The sequence below is a fragment of the Strix uralensis genome, chromosome Z, assembly GCF_047716275.1.
Source record: "Strix uralensis isolate ZFMK-TIS-50842 chromosome Z, bStrUra1, whole genome shotgun sequence".
Lineage (NCBI taxonomy): Eukaryota > Metazoa > Chordata > Aves > Strigiformes > Strigidae > Strix > Strix uralensis.
This window is the reverse complement of record NC_134012.1, coordinates 77,589,363-77,601,055: the sequence shown is the minus strand read 5'-3', so window position 1 is coordinate 77,601,055 and position 11,693 is coordinate 77,589,363. Positions and strand designations below refer to the sequence as shown.

The following is an 11,693-nucleotide window of genomic DNA, read 5'->3' as shown; positions in this document are numbered from 1 at the left end:
GCCTCTGTCACGAGCACAAGTTATGTATGGCATCTATACCTTCTGAAGAGTTTGTGCTAAGCAGTTTGTAACATGCTGTGTAAATACTGTACCTACTACAGCATAAGTATTTTGCAATGCTACAATGCGGAAATAACAATGAAATGTTAGTTCCCAATAGCAGTATCCATTCATATATGAAACACAGGAAGGATAGACACAACTCAGCTCTAAATGGAGGTGGTTATTTTATTATGCAGGCACTGAACCAAGAAGAGAATTAGACAGACCATATACTTTACAAAACTAGCCATCTTGCTGTCACATTCCCAATAGTACTGTAACAGCATTTGATTTGAATGTATGCATTTTAAATCTTTTAAATGGCATCTGTCAGTTCACACTACCATGACTTTCAGCTTTTTTCTTTTTGCAGCCTTTACTTTCTCTAGCAGTAGTTTGATGATCAGGTGAGGCAGTTTTGTGGACAATCCCATCAGATCATTTGGTCCAATGCAGAAGAAAAGAAGAAAGTAGGAAAATAGACAAGCCTCAGGCACACATGCTCTTCTTCTGGTCCAAAATGCAAGCAGCAGATTTCAAACACAAGTTATCAAAGTGCTCAGATTTCTTCTGAAAAAAGAGGTAGATACTTCTGAAGAGAGAATTTTAAAGAAGGACAAGAAAAGGGGCAATGGGGGGCCATGAACAGGAACATTTTAATATGCTATTAAACCAGCACGTGTGATCTTTCTTTTGTTGTTAAAGATGTAATAAAGTCTACCCTTCCTATAAGCCTTGTTCTACTTACTGTGTTTTCTGACAAAACTAAAATTCCTGCTATGCAAAAGGTGGCTCAGTATTCTACCACTACTTACAAGAAAGTACCTGCTGTTACTACTTGACAATAGTTACTCATTGTGGGAATACAAGGGAAGATCGGCAAGGAGGATTGTAAGCATGCTCAAGTGATTTGCAGGTGGGGTGCCAAAAAACACATATATCACACTAATTGTTTAGCTCTGTGTGCTTGATGGGTAGAATGCCTGAACTTAGGTAACGCAGGCCTATGAGAAACTCAGAGGCACCTTATCGAACATCCTCAAGATTCCTGCCCTGCTGTGTGAAAGATCAAAGCACAGTGGAAAAGTAGGCCTGTGAAAATCCCCCGATCTATACAGGCAAAAGCAGCGGGCCCGAGATCTTTTCTTTCTTCTCCTTTTCCTGACCAGCAAGGATCAAGATGCATGGTGCCTGTGTCCCTGCTTGCATGCCTCTGCCCAGGTGTTGCTGTGGAGATCCCTCAGGTGTGCTTGTTCCTGCATCCTGCCTGTGCCAGCTCACAAATTGGTAAGTATCAACTGTACTTCAAGAAGGAAACTTAGCTCAAGGGTTTATTGTAGAATTTAGGTCAAACTTCATCTCTTGTTGAATTGCAATAAAATTTGACTTCAAATACAGTGTCTCGTAGTTGGTAATGTGCAACTGAAATACATAGGTGAACTGGACATTGTCTCAAGAAAGTGTTTATGCTAGTTAAATTCATTGTTTTAGTGTCTTGGTAAAACTTGATAAAAATTATTCCTTTCCCCATCTCACCCTCACCCTTTCATTTGACAGTAGCCTTTTTGGACGTTACGGATTACATTCTCAGAAGAACCTGCCTTCTGAATGATGAGGTGTCTTACTTTCTTAAAACAAGGTCCCAGTAAGGAACACTATAAAGTCAAGTCAAGTTAGTTACTTTGAAGAGCTAATAAAATACCTACAGTATTTTGACAATGACTGTTTAAAAGGTTTTCATTACATTAAATTCATCTTACCAATAGATTCTATTTTAAATGTTTATTTAACACACCATGCCACTCCATCTATGAGACCTTGATCCAAAGGCAGAGGCTGCCAACCAAGAGATCTTCTTTAATTTTTCCCAGTACCATGCATCAGCAGCATTCGATCAATTTACTTACTGGCAAAGAAACAGACAAGATTACTGGAAAGTAAGTGAAACTTCTCTTCTGTGGTAAGAATACAATGCAGTTATGCCAACATTACTGTATACATGACTTTGCCAAAAAATTTTAAAATTTCACTACATGCTGAATGAAGCGTGCTCAACTTCTTACTTGATATTGCATTATAATCTTGCTTCATCAAACTGATTAACTTTGAGTTAAAACTGGTAATTTTAAACCATTTGCAAGCAATGATTTTTAGAGCAAACAGAATTTATACTTGTACCATCGTAAGAATGTTCAAACTAATGTAAAATAATGTAATTTTACAATAATGTGAAAGCAATATAGGAATTGAGTAAGCATGTTCACAACTACACTGACACGGGAGACTAATAAAAAGCAGATGCTACTCAGTAACAGACACAGTGGCATCTTTTATTCTGCTACCCCCAATTTATCTAAGCTAGTAGTCTTCAGCATTATATGCCTCTTAGTCTTTTTCCTCCACCTCACACTCCAAGAGTTGTTTACTAATCTTAGCCCAAAGCTGGTGAATATTCACAGACCTTACACTCAAATGCCAACTCTTAAGCTAGTCAGTCATCTTGTATTCTAGGTAACTAAGTGCAAACACACCGAGACAAGACACTTAAAGACTTTTTAATTCATTTATTACCTGTGCACAAGAGAAGTAACTACCAATAAAAACTCAAAAGATATACAGTATTTTTTTACATGATGGCAAAAAGTAATTAGAATATCACATGATCATGAATGAAATGAATGTTTCCAATTACAAATCAGAATACATGTTAGAATCTCAATGGAACAAGCCAAAAAGCCTTAGAAGCAGTTCCAGGGCACAGGGCAGTGCCCCCTGAATTTGCACAATGATAAAGGTAATTTACTGTTAATCTTTGTGAATATTGAGACAATGTTACAATGCAAATTTTTGTACAGTTAGATGTAAAGAGATAACCAGAACAGTAATTCTAGTATATTTTAACTGAACTTGCTTAAGCATTTTTGCTGATGGTTACCAAAGATGCTGGAAGATTCTACACCAAAAACAAGTCTTACAACTTTATTTTTTTCTCCCCTGGCCTTTTTGCATTACTTATAATCTCATTCTATTGCAATGTGTAAATCTCTATAAATGAGCTGTCTCCATTGTATATATTGTGTTTATACTTTATACAAATTAAAGCAAAAAATGGTAGATTACTCAAGTGGTATAAATCCTTCAGCATTTTTGCTAGCAAAAAAATACATGCCAAAAATCACAATAAGCAGTATTGGTACCCACAAATTTTAGCTTCAATTAATTTGTTTCCTTTTTAATTTGTATTCTACATAAATTACTACTAAAGGCTAATGTTTAAGTAGTAAATAAATTGGACAGTTGTAGGTCAGAAAAAAACCTGTTAACCCAACTGTGAAAGCTGATATTGTTCAGAAAAATCACAAATAATGCAGAACAAAAGTAGTGTGATGCATGCAACAGAATGAAAATGAATTGATTCCCACTGTTTGAAGAAAACTACTGCACTCCACCTTAAAATGCATCAAACCAATTTTAGTTACAAGACAATCCCAAGAGTCAGAATGAAATAAAGCAAATATTTTAAAGATTTAAGAGCTGTTATCAAAAATAAATTACATTTTTTCAAGTTAAAGAAACACTGCTATGACGGCTGAGAGCCAAGCAGCCTTTCAATAGCTGCATTGATGTCTCCTCCTGTTGCTATTAGCGCTTGTAAGTTTGCTTCACGGTTCAGAAAGCCCATTGCACTCAGCTGCTCCAGTTGTTGCTGAAATCGAACTTCTGGATTTTGTAACTGCTAAGAATAAAATTTCAAGCTATAAAAGCATAACACATACTTGGCAAATTACAGGATTTAAACACAGATGGTTCTGCACCACTCACTCTCTACTAATTTCTGACTACAACTTTTTCAAGATCCTGAAACTATACTATGACATAAATTCAATTCACAATAGAATTATTTTGTAACAAGTCAGAGCAGCTTGAAATTTTAAGAGTATCTACTCTTACATGACCTTCTTGAACTACAGGAAAAGCTGCTTGTTTGATAAAAACACATTAAAATTAAATTTGGTAAATTTATGTCTCATGAAGAGTTTCTTAAGATATGCAAAACTAGTAATGTGGAAAAGCAAGGATTATGATGATGTCATTGTCCGTAACGGTGAATATCACAGGCTTTTTCTTTTCCTTGACATAAAAGTCACCTCCTTTTTAATGCTCCAAGTATTTGTTGACTAAAATTACCAAAATTCTGGTTGTTAGAAAGCTTCAGTCTAAGGCAAACTGACACCTGTGCTTTATGGGATGATCCTGCTCACACAAACTCATGGCAAAATTCCGCATGATTTCAGTGGTATGATCTTCACTTCAGAGCCATTTCTGAATCAGAACAATTATGAGAAAATAATACGCTGCAGTAATACTAAGAAGTCACTTTTTAAAATCAATGAGTCGATTTAGATACCAACACAAAACTTGGGCAGTTACTGCATTTTCCATTTGTTCTAATTTAACAGTTTCATACATAAAGAAATTACTACCAGTGTTTATCAGTGCATATGGTTTCAAACCAATACAATATAAAGACATAACCTGAAATTTAAGAACTGCCCCTCACCTGCTTCCCCCCGGAAAAACTAAACAGAACGTTGACTCAGTAGTGTTAAGATTTGACAACGTAAGTGAAAATGTATGAGACTATAGTTTCCTACAGTGACACTCACCAATACTTTCTCATGGTTAGATAACAAGATAAAAAAGCCTGTCTGTCCTGGTTTCGTCCATGATAGAGTTAACTTTCCTTGGGCTGGGAGGGAGCAGAGCTGGAGGGCCAGGCCCAGATTGGTCACTGCAGTATTCCATATCATATGACATCATGCTCAGTATATAAAGGAGGCAGCTGCTCTCTCATTTCCGCTTCCACTGGGCACGGCAGCAGGATCTCTGTGCTGTTGGGATTGCTGCTGGGGGCAGGTTGCATACTGGTCGCTGGGTGGTGAGCAACTGCATTGTGTATTACCCGTTTGGACTTCCTATTGTTACTGTTGTTTTGTTATCATCACTAAACTGTTTTTTTATTCAACCTACAAATTCTCCCTTTTTTTTTTTTGCCCCTCCCCTATTTTACCAGGGAGGGGGGAAAAAGTAAGCAACTGGCTGCGTGATGACTGGCTACCAGCCAAGTTCAAACCATGACACTGTCTGATCAGCAAGATGAACTAACTCACCCTGTGGCAACAGAGAAGGAAAAAGCAGGACTGCCCCTTCTACCAGCAGCCTGCTATTACACTGGTTATGTACCACAGTGTAAGGGTGCTGTTTCACATAGCACTCTGGAGAGTTAACAGCATGTCTCTTTTAAAGCCAGTCCTGCTCACCACTCTGCAACTACTGGCAAAGCTGCTACCTTTGCTTGACTTCTGGAGCTCTCTCGAAACCCTTACTCAGTATGTCAACAAAATGGACTGCAGCCCAGACCTGCAGTATGCATGATGTAGGAAGCCATACAACAAATCGAGGCTCCAAATAACCAGAGTGGGGCTATTCCAAAGTGTACAACAGAGTCTTAGTTACAACTAGAGAGTAACAGACAGACAGACAAAAAGCACGCAGGTAACCGTGTTCAATATGCTTAAGCTTTTCTCTTGCCTAAGCCCACACTTCACTTGCCAGTGAACCTTATAACCTCAATCTGTCTCAATTTTTCCAAGCATTTCAGAAATTCAAGGGCATGAAGATGAGTGTATAGAAATCAGTTCTTCAGAGGACACTTTTACCCAAATTTGATGTTTTTTCAGCATTTATTTCCACAACTGCAACACTACTTTTAAGCCACCTCTGCTCTCCTTTGACCAGAAGTATCCAGGGAGCTCTCCCCTCAACTATCAGCCTCCTTTCTAGTGGTTTACAATGAAAAAATAAAATACGAATTTTACAAAATCTAGAATATACTGATGTACTTTACCTGAGCATTTGCACCAGCAAGTGCCTGCAACATTTGCTGGACAAACTGCTGGTGACCAGGTTCAGCAGTTCCTGATGCTGGACTTGTATTTTCACTGGGAACGGAACTAGGTACAGTGGATCCTGTAGAAGTTCCAGTGCTTCCCAATCCACCTAAACCAGGATTAAATCTGCATAAATGACAGAAAAAGATATAAACCACTTCAATAATAAGTGTCTTTAATAACAATAGCTTGTCTCTTTTAATTTATTTAATTACTGAGTAAAAATCCTGTCAAAGAGGGGGTGACATTTTAAGTAAAGTACTAAAACAAAGACCAGAGTCATCACTGCTTAGAAGTGCACCGCAGGCAAAAACGTGACAGATTCTAAAACAAGTTTAGTTCAAAAAAAGGCAGGAGGAGGAGTCTTTAATAAAAACTGGGCAAATCTCTATGCGTAGAAAGAATGAACAACGTAACAGGAGAAAAGTTCTTGTCTAAATTTTTGAGACCGATTCTTACCCTGGTATAAGCCCAGGTGCTTCTGTTGCTAGTGTCTGCAAGCCCTGCTGAATCTGTAGCAAAGCCTGCATTGCTCTAGGGTTTGACATAGCTGATAACGTGTCAGGATTCTGCATCTAAGAAAAGGAGAGAAACCCTTAATCATATGCAGATATTCAAAGTCAATCTTTATCATTAGATGTTTTATAGAACACAACATTTCAGAACTTATTTTTCAACTTTAAGTTCAAATATTTAGATGAAATCCTTTAGGTATTTTTTCTTTTGAGAAAACTTTCATAGGAGGTGATATAGATATATATCTATAGATATAGATATATTAAAAAAATATATGTATCTTATTTTATATATACACACACCCCTATTACAGCCTCCCTAGGAGGTCTGACTGTAGGCTCATTATGGCCTCCCTGGGAGATCCAATTGTAAATTGTATCCCTCCCCTGAAGAGGTTAGACAGCTATAATGCCTGACCTTCTCCCCCTGGTGTGACTTGGGCCCGCAAAAATTTGCATAATCCTGCAAGTGGCAGTGGATGGATTCTCCTCTCTAGATAAAGAATGGAGATTCAAACAAGGAAAAGGGAAAGCATTGTTTTGTGCGGTCTTGGGAGCCGCCCTGGTGGCTGCCTGAAAGGATCAACATGCAACTCAGCAGGCAGAAAGAGAAGCAATAAAATTCTTGCAAGAGCTAGTAAAAGCCCTCTAGGATCAACTGGCCAAGGAATGTAACGTTACTAAAAGAGTTAAGTCCTTGCAAGAGCAAAACAATTACTGCCCTTGATGATGACTACCTTGAAGTTTTGCCAAATGTTTGAGACACGGGGTGGTGCAAGGAACTGAAGGAATTAGTGCCTCAAACATTCATTGAACTGTTTGCTGCACTGATCTTTTAAGGAGAACCACTAAACTTTGGCTCTATTGTGTAAGTTTGATACTATGTATAAATGATGTAGCCCTTGCTAGCAACTATGCCCTTGAAGAAGAACTAAAGACTGATAAGAGGGGAACATCCACCTCAGAAGGAGCCAAAGGCTGGATGGTTGCCCAAGAAGCATGAAGAACTCAGTGAAAACCCAGGTAACTGGGGGAGAGGTAAAGGTGGCTGGGGGAAATTGCAACCACCAACTCAACCGGATGAAAGGGTTAATGCATCCCATCCCCCCTCAATGCATGCACAGAACCCATGCTCCACTTTTCCTCCTCTCTCATGCTAATGGGTTCATGGAAAACCTGCCTCTCCTCAACCTGGGGTGGTGACCTGGATTCTTTGACTCTCCTCTTCTCCCTCCTCTTCCTCCTCCTCCTCCCTTCCCCTCCTCCTCCCCCCTTCCCCTCCTCCCTTCCCCTCCTCCTCCCCCCTTCCCCCTCCCCCTCCCCCTCCTCCCTTCTCCTCCCCCTCCTCCCTTCTCCTCCCCCTCCCCCTCCTCCCTTCTCCTCCCCCTCCCCCTCCTCCCTTCTCCTCCCCCTCCCCCTCCTCCCTTCTCCTCCTCCTCCCCCTCCTCCCCCTCCTCCCTTCTCCTCCTCCCCCCCCTCCTCCCTTCTCCTCCTCCCCCCCCTCCTCCCTTCTCCTCCTCCCCCCCCTCCTCCCTTCTCCTCCTCCCCCCCCTCCTCCCTTCTCCTCCTCCCCCCCCTCCTCCCTTCTCCTCCTCCCCCCCCTCCTCCCTTCTCCTCCTCCCCCCCCTCCTCCCTTCTCCTCCTCCCCCCCCTCCTCCCTTCTCCTCCTCCCCACCCTCCTCCCTTCTCCTCCTCCCCCCCCTCCTCCCTTCTCCTCCTCCCCCCCCCCTCCCTTCTCCTCCTCCCCCCCCCCTCCCTTCTCCTCCTCCCCCCCCTCCTCCCTTCTCCTCCTCCCCCTCCTCCCTTCCCCTCCTCCCCCTCCTCCCTTCCCTTCTTCCTTCTCTTTTCTTATAGATTTATCAGTAAGAGACCACACTGCTTACTGTCCTTTTCCAACTTTGTTTCTACTGCAAGTAAAACATTTTAACTGGTTGGTTGGTTGGTGTCGTTTCACCCTAATTTAACCTGAGGGGATCACAAAATCTTTATGACTCCTTGGGCTCCCAGTCTGGGTTGTAACACTGTTAAGCAACAATGCCGAACACAATGAAACTTGACCAACTGATATCTTTGAGTTATCCAATATTTCTTTTTCCTAGCTAAATTCAGACCACAGCAGTTTAATCATGATGACTTCTGCATGTCTTCCATATGTGTGCCCTCACAGCCTAGACAAATGTGAACAAACACACTGCAAAACATACTAGCAGGCAAATATATAATATTTAAGGGCTCTCACTCTACTGTGATTTCAATTAAAAACTGGCTTTCACATCCACAGCTTTAAAAGGCAAATCCTTTTCATTTCTGAAAGTATATGTCCAGAAACTTGACTTCTGGATACAAAACCAAAACTAATAGCTTATGCTCACCTGCTTAGAATGCCACAGGTAAGTGAAAAGTAATGTGTTTCAGTCACAAGTGACACAGTCTTGGTAGCCAGACCTACCTCAAATGGCAGACAGGCTTATTAATCTTAGCAGCCTTCACTTAGCAACTAGATCAAATTTCTTTTGCTGCAAAAACTTTTTTGATTCACATAGAAATCACAGATTAAGGTTAAACTTCCTCTGGTGCAGAACAGAATTGCAGAATAGGACATGAAGAACTCTGGTCCGGAATACGGGTGCGTAACGAGACTTAAGCACAGCAAGTTGTTAATGTTCTCCATTCAGCTCCTGGATTTTTATCTTCCTGATAGCTAAAAGTCAGAGAATGACTAAATATATATCTGGCAAAGTCTACTCAAATTTTAAAGAGGTTCTCCAAAGAAAGCTGCTGCAACTACTTTAAGAAAATATTTAAACTGATATTTGAAGCTGTTTTACAGAAATGGTGGCCCACCAATCCCCGGATCTTCTCTCTATTAATGTTACTAATTCCAGCTATTAAGTAGCAGCAATTCTTTCCTAGTTCTGCTGGGCAACTGCCCTTTATGCAAAAGATGCCTTTTGTTTTGCAGAGGATTGTTTCTGTCAACCAATCCTGTAACATAAATGCCAGTAGATAAGCAAGGAAGTACCACCTGCAATACTGTCAACATTCTGAGAATACCCAGATATTTCTCCACTTTACTTCACCTGCTAATGCTGATGATCATCTGATCTAATATAGTGAATACAACAGAGAACTAGCTGTTGAGATAAACCACAAGGTGATACTGAAAGGAAATACCCAAAGGAAACAGAAATTATTCCTACTGTGCCTTCATTAATTACCTTTTAATCACAGATTCCAAAACATACATGTGGTACTAGCTCTTCAGATACTACTTAGACATCACAAAGCAGTGGCATTATGAAACACTACAGCCATTCATATGGTTGAAACAATTTAAACACTTTCTTCTGAACACTGAACTTGCTACTGTAATTCATGTATGTGTTAATTATTTTACTTATTCATAAAACAGCCCATGTGCAACCAGGACTGATTTGCAAGGACATTTACACTGATTTACAAGGACTGTCTAATGATGGAACTCACACACTGGAAGAAGTTTTCAATTCCTAAAAAAAAAAAAAATCTTGCTTACTCCTATTTAGGGAACACAGTTCTACTACACACTGTGGCAGCTAATACCAGAAAGATACCTGGGCTGCAAGCACAATATTGTTAAGAGGGGAAGATGGCAGTAGGGCAATCTTCACAGGCAAAAGCTTCAGAACACACTTCTTTTTAATTAGTTAATGACTTGGGTCTTTCAAGGCATCCTGTAAGATCTCTTTCCCAAATACTTAAGGCAAGTTTGAAGAGGTATGAGAAAGCAGAGTGAAACTTTATTCTAGCAGTGGGAAAAGTACTAATCTTTTTAATTTGTGAAACAAATCATGTCACAAACTGGTGCTCTCTGCCTGGTGTACAGTAGGAAGAATTATTCCTTCCAAGCAAAGCACCAAGAACAAATTAAGCAGTTGTGCTAGCCACAGACAAAAACATCCACTAAGTCAGGTTTAGCTTTTGAAAGGGATGGAGACATTAAGCAAGAGTTTATCACCAAGGAACAATCCTACTTGGTGTCTAAAGCTAATGAGAATATATTACAGAATCTAGCTTTTAGTCAAGTCAAAGACAGACACCAGTTTATTGAAAATACTGCTCACTGACTTGCAGACATTTATTAACAGCTAGTTTCTCATCTTACTTGCTGAAGGAAAGTTGGAAGCTGTTGCCTCATTTGTTCCTGAAGTTGAGGATTTCCAGCAAATAAAGGATTATTCAACATCATCTACGGGACAAAAATATTTAACTTCAAAGATCAAGCAGTAAAAATCACAGGGCTTTTTAAGACAACTATTTACACGGTAACAGTCTACGAAAATAACATCTCAGAATAATAATCATGGCCAAAACTTGTTATGAACCACCACCCTGAACACATTGCAGGGTTGAGTTTTTTGGGGGTTCTTCTGTTTTGGTTTGGTTTTTTTGGTTGTTACTTGGTTGGGTTTTGGGACAGGGTTTTGTTGTTTGTGGTTGTTTGGTTGGTTGGGTTTATCTTATGCAACTGAATTGTCAGATACTTGCCAAGACAGCCTCACTCGTATTACGAGAAAATCCTTTTCTGCTCAGCCTCCACTACAGATCTAAGTGATAGCCTCCCTGTAAACATCACCTGAAGTCAAAGATATTTTCCAGATAGTTATTTAATACAGAAAAGATAAAAATTTTTTAATCTCAGTTCAGGATTCAGTTTTGGATACTACTGCTTTAAGTAAAATTTGAAAGCACTTTTACAACACCATTCATAAAACAGCATTTGTACTTTTACAGTCAGCACAGGTCACAAAAAGTTAAAACCAAAGCCTAGCTTTGTCACTAACTCCCCTCCCTTCACTTCTCCCAGGCTAGTGGGGGTATTTATCTACTGGTAGATCTACCTTAATTTACAACCAAAGCATTTGTTTTGTCTAACTGGTTCTTATGCTGGGTCAAAAGTTTAGGGCTGTACAAGAAATACACACAAACTTACAAGTTACTTTAGAAGCATGCCTGGCATGATGTCCAGCTACAAACTGAAGAAGCTCACTGCAACAAATTGTTAAATGTAAGTAGGTAAAAATTTCAGTGAGTTAGGGATTAACATTAAGACCTGGGCCATTCCACTATAGACAATTGTTGAGATGTTGGCACAAGTGAAAATTTAACTGTATCATAGATTGAACACTTTTTTTCCCTTTTACTT

General features: G+C 39.8%; 1 protein-coding gene across 9 annotated transcripts in view; it reads right to left on the bottom strand.

Moving 5' to 3' along the window:
* Positions 1-2,591: 2,591 nt before the first annotated feature.
* The window catches only part of UBQLN1 (ubiquilin 1), a 30,454-nt gene continuing 21,352 nt past the window's right edge, over positions 2,592-11,693 (bottom strand). Inside the window, exons 8-11 of one of the 9 annotated variants that reach the window (XR_012626972.1) lie at positions 10,653-10,736; positions 6,453-6,568; positions 5,951-6,102; positions 2,592-3,778 (exon numbers count right to left, since the gene is read on the bottom strand). Coding sequence is in view for 6 of the 9 variants with exons in the window: in XM_074855151.1 (XP_074711252.1) it covers positions 3,623-3,778; positions 5,951-6,119; positions 6,453-6,568; positions 10,653-10,736 (525 nt within the window). In the remaining 3 variants the exon portion in view is untranslated. The other 8 variants (XM_074855151.1, XM_074855145.1, XR_012626974.1 and 5 more) reach the window with 8 other exon arrangements.